Source organism: Chenopodium album, chromosome 12 (genome assembly GCF_948465745.1).
Source record: "Chenopodium album chromosome 12, dcCheAlbu1.1, whole genome shotgun sequence".
Lineage (NCBI taxonomy): Eukaryota > Viridiplantae > Streptophyta > Magnoliopsida > Caryophyllales > Amaranthaceae > Chenopodium > Chenopodium album.
Genome location: NC_137845.1, coordinates 11501037 through 11515817, shown reverse-complemented (window position 1 = coordinate 11515817; position 14781 = coordinate 11501037). Strand labels below are relative to the sequence as shown.

The following is a 14781-nucleotide window of genomic DNA, read 5'->3' as shown; positions in this document are numbered from 1 at the left end:
GGAAGACTCCCAGCCCAAACTTTTCCAAACCCAAAAGCAAATGCTGTGTTTAAACAGAGTAAAGTCACCATTGATGAGTCTTTAGAACTTGAGAATAGAAGTAATTTAAGCCCAAAAATGATGAAAGGTAACAAAATCCCGTTATTAGATGCTGTGAAAATGGTTCCTAAGTATAAATCATTGTTGGATGCTTTTCTTAATAAGTCTAGTAAGGAATCTGAATTTTGTGCACCGCCTCCAAAGTGTGATGATCCTGGTTTGTTTTCTATTCTTTGCAAAATTGGAAAATCTGGTTTTCATGAGTGTGTGTTAGATTTAGGATCTTCTGTCAATATCTTGCCTTCTTCTATGTGTGATACGTTTGAATTAGGACCTTTGAGGAACACGAATGAAATTCTTTACATGGCTAATGGTAATAGTGTTTCTCCAAATGGTTGTTTGGAAAATGTTTTGATTCAAATCAAACAATTATTTTTCCTTGCTGATTTCTATGTCATTGATGTTGAAAATATTTCCGAAAAAAATTTTATTGGGACGACCATTCTTAAAGACTGCAAGAGCGTTGATTGATGTAGCTAATGGTAGTGTTACTTTAGGCAACAATGGTCACAGTGTTAACATCAATGTTTTTGATGAACAAGGTTCACTTGAAGAAACAGGTGCTACTAACCAGATATCTTACCATCTTGCACAGATTGGAGTTGATAATGTAGAGATATTACTAGATGAGATGGTAAATAATGTAGGGCTTGAGCAATTGCTTTTCGATGCCCTTAATGAGCTGAGCTTCTAAGGATTAATAGATATGTCGAGCCAACGACTCTAAACGAAGGCGCTTCTTGGGAGGCAACCCAAGATTATTTTTCTGCACTTTCTTTCTTTCTTTCTTTAATAGTTCATATTTTTGTGTGTTCTTTTTGTTCTGAAATTAGCACCAGCCTTACCCCATGTTGCTCTGGCAGATTGAACAAACAAATACAAAGGGCTAGATAGGACATTTCACTTCCTGATAAGACAAATGAACTGCTTGATGCTTCACCGTACTTCAAAGTTTAAAGTTTGCAAGTCTTCCAGAACATAACACAAACTTGGAGCTGATCCATAGCGTTGAAACAGCTCACATGACCAGCTAAGTTTCTCTTTTCCTTTCTTTCCTTTTGTTTTCATCGAGGACAATGAAAAGTTTAAGTGCGGGGGGGGGGGGGGGGTTGAATATTTGAAATTGATTTGGTTTTTGTGGAGAGAATGCTATTTGAATGGATATTTGGCTGTAAATGCATTGATTAAAATAGTTCATTTTTTAGTGGATTGCTCCTAATTTAGAGGAGGTGCTGTCGAATTTTAGAATAATAAGTTTGTTATTGCTAGTTTCATGAATAAATGAAGGAACTTTGGGTTAATCAGCAAATAAAAAAATATAAAAGAATATCTTTTATTTATTGCATGCTGTGGATTACAGACATGAAAGATAGATTAAACCCTTCTTTGGTATGATTAGTAAAAGTTTTTGTTTCTCACTAATAATTTTATCATGTCTCAAAGCCTACCACTAACATCATCCAATATTGAGCCAATTTGAGCTTAAGTTTCTTATCATATAAACTCACAAATTAAATGTGCCTCTGTCCAGAAAACCATTGAAACACCTTTTGGGATTAGTAGAGCATATTGTTAAATTGTGATGTAAAGTGGAATGGTGGGTGTCATTATTTGGTGGTTTTCTAATGAAAAGTTTCAGATTTGAAGGCTCTGCGTACCAATGTCTGGGTTTAACAAAAAAAAAAGAAAAAAAAAAGGTTCAAAACCCAGTTATGTACGTGTGATGTTTTTATCTCATGCTTAAGCAGTTCGAGTAAGTAGATCCGTAGGGGTATCTTAAAACCTAGTGCCTTGGGCCAATTGGACCGGGAGTCACTGGTCGATTACTCGCTACAAGAACTGTTTGACAGAGACAAAACATTAAGAGTCCTGAGACAAAAAAAAAAAAAATAAAAATAAAAAAAAAAAAAAGTATGTTGGAGATGTGTGATATAAATGTACTACGTATTAATGTGCTCTACTAGTCTCCACCTGTACCATTACAAGCCCAAACATAGTTCCCACCTTCACTTTACCTTGTTCTTTTAATAAAAGTTCTAATGATCAGAGACATCTAATTAAATATCTAAAATAAAGGTGAGAAACGGAAATGATACGATGTCGGACATTGAGGGTGTTGAAATTTGTATAAATGTCAAATATATGGTCCATGCATGCTGGTGAGTGTTTAAATGCTTATGTTAGTTATGTTTGCTGATTGATTCAAAGATTCCAAATGAAGAGACTTTGTGGGTATGTTCTCACGTTAGAGGACTTGTTGCACATGCTAAGTGTAACCATGATTCCTATGACAGTGAGTTTGGTCTATTGCTTTTATAGGTTAGTTTTATTTAGTTTGTTCGAGGGCGATCACTGCACGAATTGAAATTCCATCTGGTGATAAGATCACTGAAAATGAATCTCTAGCACGCCAAAAGCGTGGAAGACCACTTGGTTCAAAAGACTCTAAACCAAGAAAATTAAAAAGACCTGATGAGATCAACAACATTCCCCTTACGGAAGGTCAAGAAAGACAAAGTACAGATGAGAATAGAGAAAAAGATGATAATCCGAAAGGGGATGAACAAGATGACCATGACATCGATAACAATGAAACTTCAATAAACTTTGTTTCTACCAGGAATTATTGGAATAGAAATGATGTTATCGTAGATGAAATATTTGCATATTCCATTGCAATTGAAATGGCATCTGACGAAAATGATAGTGAACCAAGAACAGTGGAAGAATGTCGTTGCAGGCATGATTGGCCAAAATGGAAAGAGGCAATGCAGACAGAGTTGAAGTCACTCGAAAAACGAGAAGTGTTTGGAAAAATAACCCTTACACCAGAAGGTGTAAAGCCAGTTGGATACAAGTGGGTATTTGTGAGAAAACGAAATGAGAAAAATGAAATTGTTAGATACAAGGCAAGACTTGTAGCCCAAGGTTTTTCTCAAATTCCAGGGATTGATTATGAGGAGACATATTCTCCCGTAGTTGATGCAACTACGTTAAGATTTCTGGTAAGCTTGACAGTCTCAGAAGGACTAAAGATGCGATTGATGGATGTAGTGACCGCATATTTATATGGGTCACTCGATACAGATATTTATATGAAAGTCCCAGATGGACTAAAATTACCAGAAAACCACAAGCCTAGACATTTACTTTCCATAAAATTAAAAAGGTCACTTTATGGATTGAAACAGTCTAGGAGGATGTGGTATAATCGTCTTAGTGAATACCTTATGAAAGAAGGGTTCAAGAATAATCAAATCAGTCCTTGTGTTTTCATTAAGAGATCACAATCAGGGTTTGCAATTGTTGCAGTTTATGTTGATGACTTGAATATCATTGGAACCCCAAATGAACTTGAAAGAACTACAAAATACTTGATGAAAGAATTTGAGATGAAAGACCTTGGACAAAGTAAATTTTGTCTTGGATTGAAAATTGAGCACTTAAATAATGGTATTTTTGTCCATCAGTCTAACTACACCGAAAGAGTGTTAAAACGTTTTTTCATGGACAAAGCGACCCCAACAAACACCCCGATGATTGTTCGGTCTTTGACTATGAAATATGATCCATTTAGACCTCGAGAGGAAAACGAGGATGTCCTTGGTCCTGAAGTACCATATCTAAGTGCAATTGGGGCTCTAATGTATCTAGCTAACAATACTAGACCAGACATAGCTTTTTCTGTGAATTTGTTAGCCAGGTTTAGCAACGCACCAACGAAGAGACACTGGAAAGGAGTAAGACACTTACTACAATATCTACGAGGAACGAAAGATCTTGGTTTGTTTTATCAATCAAGGAAAGATGCCACCCTCATCGGATATGCAGATGCTGGATATCTATCAGACCCACAAAACGCCAAGTCACAAACTGGATATCTGTTCACCTATGGTGGAACTGCAATTTCTTGGAAATCAACAAAGCAAACCTTAACTGCGACATCATCAAATCATGCTGAGTTGATTGCCCTTTATGAAGGAGGACGTGAGTGTGTATGGCTAAGGTCAATGATCGGCAATATCCAAGAAGAATGTGGGATGAAAGAAGTAACTGAAAGTCCAACCATCATTTACGAAGACAATACTGCATGTATTGCACAAGTAACTGAAGGATATATTAAAGGTGATAGGACTAAACATATATCCCCAAAACTGTTCTTTACACACGATTTGCAGAAGGAAGGGAATATAAATGTCCAACAGATCCAATCATCTGATAATCTTGCAGACTTGTTTACAAAGTCCCTACCTTCGAAAAGTGTTGAGCGGTTGGTCCACAAGATTGGGATGCGTCGTCTTCATAAACTATGTTAAAATCAGGGGGAGCATTATATGCACTGCACTCTTTTTCCCTTCGATCAGGTTTTTATCCCAATGGGTTTTTCCTGACAAGGTTTTTAATGAGGCAGTACACTAAAGCATATAGTAATATATTGTTGTACTCTTTTCCCTTAGCTATGGCTTTTATCCTAAAGGGTTTTACTTAGCAAGGTTTTAACGAGACAACATATACCCTATTTTGTATGGACATTCAAGGGGGAGTGTTAAGAGTTAATTAATTTAGTCAAGGTGTGAATGTCCACACTCCAATTTCTTCATTGCATTTAATGTAGTAGCCAACCCTAATTGCCACCCTCTAATGTTATAGCCCACAATGTAATAGTGGTTCTTACTACTATAAATAGCCATGCAATTTCACTTGTATGAGGCACAAAAATATTACCAAGAGTAATACATAAAAGTAGTAATACTTCTCTTATTACATTCTTCTCTTAATCCTCTAATTTCTATATATTTTCATAACAAGTATTGATTTTTTATTCAAAAAAAAAAATATCAAACCTGATGTATGAGAAGAAATCAAAAACCAGTTTTGCGTGGTGGTAATAAACAGGAAAAAATAGAATTTGTAATATACATCTTTTCTAGAGATGATATGAAGAGAGATTGGTAGAAAATGAAATAATTTTACACAATTTCTCTCCATATCATCTTCAGATGGATTGGATATCATGGACATAAGCTCTCTCTCTGGAAGATGTAGTATAAGGATGGGATGAAGAATGTTGGATTTCATTGAGAGGAAATATACAGAGAGAAAAATAGGAAGAGGGCGTGAGGAGGGGTGTAAATGATACAACTTAGAACTTACTAGGGTTTGCTTATTTATATTCGGAGTAAGTTGAAGATGAAAGGCCCAACGAAAGCCACGTCTCCACTCTCCACTAGAATAATGGAATATGCTTTATTGGATACCTTTTACTTTTGACCATGTATATTTATTTATTTTTTAAAGAAAGAACCATGTATATTACGGAGTACAATAATGGATGTTGGATACTTTTTATTTATATTCCTCTTTTTCTTTTATTTTGAAAAATGATATACACAAGTTAAAAGGAAACCAATAACCCCGTGACCCGCGTGTTTGATACGTATTATATAAAAATAATAATAATAATAATAAAAAAAAACAAAACAAAACAAATATTCACTCTCTATTTTTTTGTGTTAAAGATAAATTAGTGTATATGCTTTTAAAAAAAATAAAACCAATTGATTACGAATTGCCTAAGGCAAATAAATAATAAATTGAACATAGTCTCACTTTTTTTTTTTTTTTTTTAATTACCTAAGAACCTAGGAATTTAGGATGCACTAGAAAAGTGTATTGGATCAAAAACGGACACAAAACACATATGCAATACGATTTGAAAAATAGAGGATATGAGTACGATTAATTGTTCTTTTTCCAAAAAAATAAGTATGGTATAATATATTCTTAGAAGAAAAAAAGCACTCTATGAGATTTTCAATAGTATTAAAAAAATTTTACTGCAAATTTTTTTTTACGGAAAAAAAAAAATTTACTTTTATTTATCTATTCTAATAAGATGAAAAAATATTATAAAATTCATCAAAATGAATGAATTTAAAGCAAAAATTGTTAGCTGGTGACTTCAATGATACTATGTCGATGGAGGAGAGGAATGGTGAAGGTGGAAGTGAAATACAGAGAAGATGTCGTGATTTTGTAAATTGGGTTGAAAACATGGAATTAATTGATTTGGGAAGTTCGGGTCCTAAGGATACTTGGTTTCGAGGCTTGTCTCCTGCTACTTTCAAATCGGCCCGTCTCGATAGGGCCTTTGCTAATGATGAGTGGCGCCTAAAGTTTGATGAAGGTGCGGTTCGTACTCTTCCTAAGTCTCAGTCAGATCATTGCCCAATATTGATAAGCACCTCTGGCTTCGCTCCTCTCCCTACAACCTTGAAACCCTTCCGCTTTCAGGCAGCGTGGTTCACACATAAGAATTTTGATGAATTTGTCCATAAAAATTGGGATCCAGAGGTTCCAATTGTGCCTTTCTTAAAGACTTTTGCTGGCAAATTGGAGTCGTGGAGTAGAGAAATTTTTTATAATATTTTTCGACGAAAATCTGAACTTTGGGCTCGTATTGAAGGCATCCAGAAAATTCTTTCGAGTGGTAGGCAGCCTCACCTGGTTTCCTTGGAGCAAGATCTTCGAATACAACTTGATGAAGTTCTTAATGCGGAGGAACTCTTATGGTTCCAAAAATCTAGGATGAATGCGATATGTGATGGTGACCGTAACACTCGCTATTTTCACCTCTCTACGGTTATTCGAAGGAGGCGAAATAGAATTGAGACTCTCAAGAATTCCCAGGAAGAATGGATTTCGGATCAAATCGAAGTGCAAAATCTAGTACTCGATTACTGGAAGGGTCTTTTTCAAGAGAACCATTCGAATGTGCGTGGTACGAGGCTTCTCTGTGATTACTTCCTAGAAATTAGTAGTGCTGATATGGATAAGCTTAATCGTCCTTTTAGTGTGTGTGAAGTCCAAGCAGCCTTGAAGAGTATGCAACCCTATAAAGCTCCTGGTCCGGATGGCTTTCAACCTATTTTCTACCAGAAATTTTGGGAGCTTGTTCATCCTAGTGTTGTCAATATGGTGAAGGATGTACTCCATGGGAGGGATTTCCCGGATGGTCTAAATGATGCTTTTTTAGTACTCATCCCCAAGGTTGACATTCCTGAGAAGACGAATCAGTTTCGCCCCATTAGGCTTTGCAACATCACTTATAAGTTGGTAACAAAGGTGATCGTTAATCGATTAAAACCCGTGTTACCTACTCTTATTTCCCCGACGCAGTGTTCCTTTGTCCCCAAAAGGCAAATTACAGATAATGTAGTTATTATGCAAGAAATGTTGCATATGATGAGAGCCAAACAAGGGAGAGTTGGTGTTATGGCGGTGAAAATTGATTTCGAGAAGGCTTATGACAGATTAAGATGGGATTTTATTAAAGAATCTCTTATGGAGCTTAGACTTCCTCAAGTTATGGTTGATGTGACGATGCAGTGTATTACCTCGGCTAAGCTTAAGATTCTCTGGAATGGGGAACCTATGGAAGCGTTTTCCCCGACTAGGGGAATACGACAAGGAGATCCTCTCTCACCATACATTTATGTTATTTGTATGGAGAGACTAGCTCACCTAATTGATAGAGAAGTGAAGCTAGGGGGGTGGAAGCCTGTAAGAGCAAGTAGGAATGGACCGGCTGTTTCGAACCTTGCTTTTGCTGATGATTTGGTGCTCTTTAGTGAGGCCTCGGAGGAGCAAGCTGTGTTGATTAATGAGTGCTTACAAAAATTTTGTGATGCGTTGGGGAGTAGGGTGAGTGTGGCAAAATCGACAGTCTTCTTCTCGAATAATACAAGTCTGGAGGTTAGAGAAAAAGTGTGTGCTTGCTTGGCAATGAATCAAACTAATGACTTTGGCTCCTATCTAGGTGTTCCAATGACTAATGGAAGGTCTTCGAAACGAGACTATCAATACTTAGTGGATAGAGTTAATGGTAAGCTGGCAGGATGGAAGATTAAATCTTTGTCTATTGCGGGGAGAGCTACTCTTGTGCAGTCTACCCTTAGCACCTTGCCAAGCTACACAATGAAATCAACTAAACTTCCTAGATCTACTTGTGATGAGTTAGATAGGAAGAATAGAAAGTTCTTGTGGGGTGAACGAGATGAGCAGCGTAAAGTGCATATGGTGTCTTGGGCTAACATTACTAGGCCTAAAGAGTTAGGTGGTCTTGGATTTAATTCCATGAGAGATGCGAACAAAGCTTTCTTAGCCAAGCTTGGGTGGAGGCTACTAGCTGAACCCAACTCTCTTTGGTCTCGAATTTTGAGAGCTAAGTACTGTGACAATCGCTGTGATCTTGATATGTTCAAAGAGAAAGGTAATGCCTCGAGAACTTGGAAGGGTATCATGAGTAGCATTGATATTGTGCGCAAAGGTATTAATATGGCGGTGGGTAATGGTAACCGTACCTTTTTCTGGCATCATCGGTGGACAACGGAGAAACCTCTGATTGAATATGTTGATCGGGAACCCCCTTTACACATACAAGATATGACAGTCAAGGAGATGTGGGATGTTAATATAGGGTGGAAGTTGGAATTATTTGCTGAATATTTGCCTGATGAGGTGCTTGGAAAAATAGCTTCCAATTTGATTATTGAGGATGAAGAAGCGGTCGATGAGGTATATTGGAATGGTTCTTCAAATGGGAAATTCACGATCAAATCTGCAATTTCAATAATGCGGGATGAAGATATGTCTGAGATTGAAGGTGTGAGGGGGTGGAAAGTAATCTAGAGACTTCTAGTTCCCCAAAGGATCAAGTTTTTCTTATGGTTGGCTGCCCAGGATCGGATTATGTCAAATAAAAATAGGTTCATCAGGGGTTTAACTGATGACCCTAGGTGTGGTGTTTGTGGTGCTAACGAAGAGACTAGTCTGCATATTCTGCTTGAATGCCCTGCTGCAAGCAACATCTGGAAAAAATTGGGAGGGAATGACTTCGTGAACTTACCAGTGCACTCTATCCTAGATTGGATTGTGGATAACTCGTCAGGTGGAGAAGAGCTACTTGGAGAAGAATGGCCGAGGATTTTCTCAGTTGGATGTTGGTGGATGTGGAAATGGAGGAATGAGAGATGCTTCAATTTGACTCCAAATATTCCATTAGATCAGGTCAGTTTTATTTTTGCTAGAATTGGGCTAATTAAACAAGCTATGGAGAGTAATGTTTCTCTGAGATTTCAAGGAGGCAAAAGAAAAAGAGAACAAGTGTATATTCGATGGACTCAACCTGACATTGGGTGGGTAAAATTGAATACTGATGGGGCTGCAAAGAATAACCCAGGTAAGGCAGGAGCAGGGGGCTTAATTCGAGGCTCGAATGGAGAACTCTTTGAGTGTTTTGCTATGAACTGCGGTATATGTTCTTGCACGAAGGCTGAGCTGATGGCGGTGCTTAGAGGGTTGATGGTTGCTTGGGAAGGTGGTCATCGAAAGGTGCATATATCCCTTGACTCAGAGGTCGTTGCTAATTTGTTGGTGGAGGATTCCCCTTCACACTCTCCCTATATTCATATGATTCGCAAGTGTAAGGCACTTATTCATGGAAGAGATTGGGATGTTAAAATTTCACATTGTTTTAGAGAAGCTAATCGAGCGGCGGATTGGCTTGCTAACTTTGGTGTGACGATGTCCTCAAAATTTGTCATGTTAGAGGAGGACCCGAAGGACCTTCGTGTAGTTTTATTGGAGGACTTGGGTGGATTAGCTTTGCCTCGAATGGTGCCGGAGAGAGGAGCAAATTGGAGCTGAACCTGCTTCGTCTCTTAGTTGAATAAATGTCCTTGTGACATAGTAGTTCTTTTCTTGTTTTAGTTTGTTTTCTCTGTTTTTGTTCTGTTTTCTTTCTTTCGTTTTTCTGTTTGTTTGGGTTTGTGTTTTTTTGGGGCTTGCCCCTCTCTTCTACCAAAAAAAAAAAATAAAGATACGGGTACATATATTGTGTCCAATGCGGATTCGATCAATAGATTTACCATAATAAATTTGTGCATTACTGCTCAACGGTAAAAAAAACGAGTAGTGACCAAGCATACTTATTGACTGCAACATGTTACATGACCAATGAGTCATTGACCATGCATGGGTATGTGTGACAGTATGAGTCCTGTGAGATCCGGTTTTCCGCTTCTATTTGTGGTTTTACTTATTTTCATTTTTTATTTTTATTTTTAGATTTAAAAATGGACTGTTAATGCTGTAACAGATATATTTCCCAGTCTTCTCATTTCTCAAACCCAAAATATTTTAATTTAAAATTTTTTTATTCTACATAATGACGAAAAATAATTTTGATTGTTATATATCGTCTTAATTCAATGGTTAAAAAAATCATTTTGAAATGTATGGAAAAATTTGTAGTGTTTTCAATACGTTATATGTACTAATACAAAGTATTCCATAATAGTTTATCCCTAAAAAAAAAATCATGTGTTAGAACTTAAGATGACTGACGTGAATTATAAATAATTGGACTTGGTTTATTTTTGCTTCTAACCTTCCATGTTCCGTCCAAGCCCAATAATTTAAAATACTACGTATTGATTTTCATTTTAATTCCAATGGCCAATGCACCAATGATAAATCATTCTCATGTTTTTCCTTTCAATAATAGTCTCGTGTGTTGCCACTTTGAACATGTTAAGATGTCTACAGTAAATGATAATTTGATAGTATAGCACAAATGTTGTTGTACTATCATGGACATAGACCTACATTTGCACATTATAATAATAAGCCTCACGTTTAAGTTGAATTTTCAAATGGCATGTTAAATTACAAATTCTTAGGTGACCCTAACATGATAACAACACATACGACTTTCAATATAGTTCTCAGTAATGTTGTATTACAAGTCACGTCACGTAATTCCATCTATCATAAACCTCAATTTGTTATAAAAAAATCACATTTTCTCAACCATTAAAATTAAAGAATTTACCGTAATATATATCACAATCCAATTCCATCTCAGGACATATAACAATTTGTCCGGACATCACAATAGTAGTATGATACTCGGAGTCCTGATTTTATCTCAAATAGCCGAATCTGAGTTCGAGCAACATAGACATTTTTTAATGACAAAGTAGTGAATGTGTGCTGCTAATAATTTCTAAAAGCACACAAAAGAATCTTTTTTTATTTAACAAAAAAAAAAACAAAAAAAAAAGGAGAAAGAGTTTATGGAAGAGTACTCCAGTAGGAGTAACAAACTTAATAAAGAAGCTATGAAGAAGGAACCCGCGAAACAGGTGACTGAATCATAATTGGGATTCAATAAATAAGGGAAGAAGAAAGGGTTCTCTCTGGATTTTCAGTGTTTTTTCTTATTAGCAGAAATTTGGGACCTTTTGCAATATATATATATAGGGGGGTTCCGCTGAAAACTGAAAACAACAAATCTCAACCGTTAATGATTAATGAAATAATCTGACAGTTGAAACACAACCAAGAAATTTCAAAGGGATTTACCTAAGCTTATTCTTTCTTGCAGCTAACACGACCTTTTCCCCCAATATTTTTTTTTTTTTTTTTTTTTTTTTTTTTTTTTTTTTTTGTGAAAAATTAATTGATTGATTATTAAAATTTCCACGAAAAATTTTCAATTAAAAATCACGAACTGTTGAATCACATTGACGAATGGATTTTGAGGTATTTTTTTCATCCAATTTGTTTCTTTTCAATTTTATATCAATTGAAAAAATCACTATCTATGTATCATGTTTGATTTTTTTTTTTCGTTTTTCATGAATTTAAGTTTATATTATGTTCTTTTTTTCATATAAATATGGTATTTTGATATTATTTCCTTGATTTTTCTGGTTACAAGTTTCAATCATTTCATCTGTGAAGGTTTCTATTGTTGCACATAAGGTGTTTGTGTATTTGCTTGAATGACTATCACCTTGCTCAATACTATATAGTTACCCTTTTTTATGATACCATAACCATATATTGTAGATTATTTTGTTGGTGCTTAGTTAGTGGCACCATGGAATGTATCATATTTATTTTATTAGAGTAGCCATTTTTAACCATGTTATTTGATATTATATGCAAATAATGGAAGAGGAATCAGAAGAAGGTAGTTGCTCGAATACATCTACAACTACCAATGTGTCTGAAAACTTGCCGTCACTAAAGGGCCCAAGTGTGTGTTACACTCCTAGAGAAACAAAAGAGTTCATACCGTGTTGTCCCCCTGAACTAAAGCCTACACTTGGTATGCCTTTTGATTCCTTACTTAAAGGTGTTGAGTTTTATAAGCAATATGCTAGATTTTGTGGGTTTGTGGTAAGACTAGGTACTGAAAAGAGAACTCAGGATAGTGATAAAGTATACTTGAAATATTTATATTGTAATAAACAACTGTTTACGAAGGATGGTGAAACAAAAGCAAGAGTTGCTAAGAAAGATGTAAAGCCTAAAGCTAGAAAAAGAACCATAAATCGTGTTAGATGTAATGCAATGATTGGGATTAGGGAACGTTCAGATGGAAAATGGATGGTTTCTGCCTTTCATGAATCTCATAGCCACAATCTTGCTTCTCCCAACACAATGAATTTTTTGGCAAATGTTGGAAACCTTAATCTTGGCCAGAAAAAATTTATTTTTGACAACTCTAAATTGAACATTGGTCCAAACAAGTCTTTTAAGTTGATGAAGGAACATCTTGGTAGCTATGATAATATAGGTGCAACATTGAATGATTTCAAGAACTTTAATCGAGATTTGAAAGCTTACATACAAGCGAAAGATGCTTCGATGTTTATAAACAATTTGAAAGAAAAAGCTGAAAACAGTGAAGGTGCCTTTTTCTTTGAGCATTGTATGGATGAACATCAACGGTTGACAAGAGTATTTTGGGCAGATGCAATTAGTAGAAAAAATTATTCGTTGTTCTGTGATATGATTACATTTGATACAACATTTGACACCAACAAATACTCTATGGTTTTTGCCCCATTTACGGGTGTTGATCACCATGGTAAGTGTGTGACTTTTGGGATAGGCTTACTTGAAAAGGAGGATATTGAATCCTTTGAATGGTTATTTGAAACTTTCTTAAAGGCAATGAATAACTGTCAGCCTGCCTGTATAATGACAGATCAAGACCCTGCGATGAAAGTGGCAATTAAAAAAGTTCTTGATAAGGCAAAACATAGGTTTTGTATGTGGCACATTATGAAAAAAGTGCCACAAAAGGTTGGGCCCAAATTATGCTTAGAAACTGACTTTCTTCATAAACTGAACTCTGTTGTGTGGAATAGAGACCTTAAACCAGAAGAATTTGAAATTGGTTGGCAGTCTGTGATGTCTGAATTTGATTTAGTGAATGAAGATTGGTTTAAAAATATGTATAATGTAAGGAATATGTAGATTCCTTCCTACTTTCGTGACCTTTTTATGGGTGGGATTTTAAGGTCAACCCAAAGATCAGAGAGTGAAAATAGATTTTTCACTAATTTCACCAATCAACATTTGTTATTGGTTGAGTTGTGGTTTCGCTATGAATCTGAAATTGATGCTCAAGGCACACACAAGACAAGTTGAATGCTACTTCGAAAACTACACATCCCCAACTTGTCACTCCCCTGCACTTGGAAAAGTATGCTGCATTAGTTTACACTCATAATGTATTTTACATATTCCAAAAGGAATTCAAGCATACTTTGTACAATTGTGGTATAAGTAGTGTTACCATCAATGAAGAAGAAGGGATTGAGAAATATAGAATTGTTGACAACACAAGAAAAAAAGGCTATCATTTCACATATGTTTTGTGTTCTAATGATGCTTCTTGCTCCTGTAAGATGTTTGAATCTGTTGGAATATTATGTCGTCACATTCTAGGAAAGTTCTTATTTGAGATTCCAAGGCAATATGTTTTGCATCGTTGGACTAAAGAAGCTATGAAGAAACCAATTTTTGGCTTAAACAACAACTTGCTTGATGGGGCAAAGAAGGATAAGAAGCAAAAGCTAGTTGGTGATTTATGGTACAGGTTTTTTTCATGTGTAAGTCTTTGTGAGGAGAAAGTTGAATGTCTTGAGTCATTGTTGTCTAAGCTAATATCTTTTGAAAATGAGATGAAAGACTTGGATTCTGAAAGTCTAGTTGATAAACGTGAAGCAAAAAATAAGCACATTGAATTATTTGTTGGATCTAATGACATCGTTGTTGATATTCTTCCTCCAAACAAGTCTTCCAACAAAGGTAGTGGTAGTAGGAAAAGGAAAAAATCTGACAAAGAGATTGCTATAGAGGAAAGCCAAAAGAAAGATAGACTTTGTAGAACTTGTGGTCAGAGAACAAACCATGATAGTCGAAATTGTCCGCAAAAAAAAAAAAAAAATCCAACTTGAATGAGGTATTTTTTTAAAAAAATAAATAAATTTTGTACTATGTTTACTTCCTACTAGATTTTCATTTTATATATGTTCATGTACATGATTTCAAGATTTCAAAGAAGAATAGAAAGGCTGCAAAACAACTTCATATTTACAAGAAGCGACATCACGGCCTAGTGATGAAATGGAGGAGATGGAAGGAGAGAAAGAACATAGTGACACATAATAATACACTTTTTATTTCTATAGTGCCATTTTTATTGCTATAGTGCCCTTTTTATTGATACAGTGACTATGATTGTTACATATATATTAAACAAGGACCTTTTTATTGTCAAAATTTTATTGATAGGAAGACCTTCATATTTTTATTTTG

At 35.6% G+C, this 14781-nt stretch overlaps 1 protein-coding gene across 1 annotated transcript; it reads left to right on the top strand.

Annotated features, from left to right (window-relative positions):
* Positions 1-12117: 12117 nt before the first annotated feature.
* LOC145570856 (protein FAR1-RELATED SEQUENCE 5-like) lies at positions 12118-14420 on the top strand. Its single transcript, XM_081629982.1, has 3 exons — positions 12118-13220; positions 13326-13400; positions 13589-14420. The coding sequence occupies exons 1-3, from the start codon at positions 12118-12120 to the stop codon at positions 14418-14420; spliced, it is 2010 nt and encodes a 669-aa protein (XP_081486108.1).
* Positions 14421-14781: the final 361 nt, after the last annotated feature.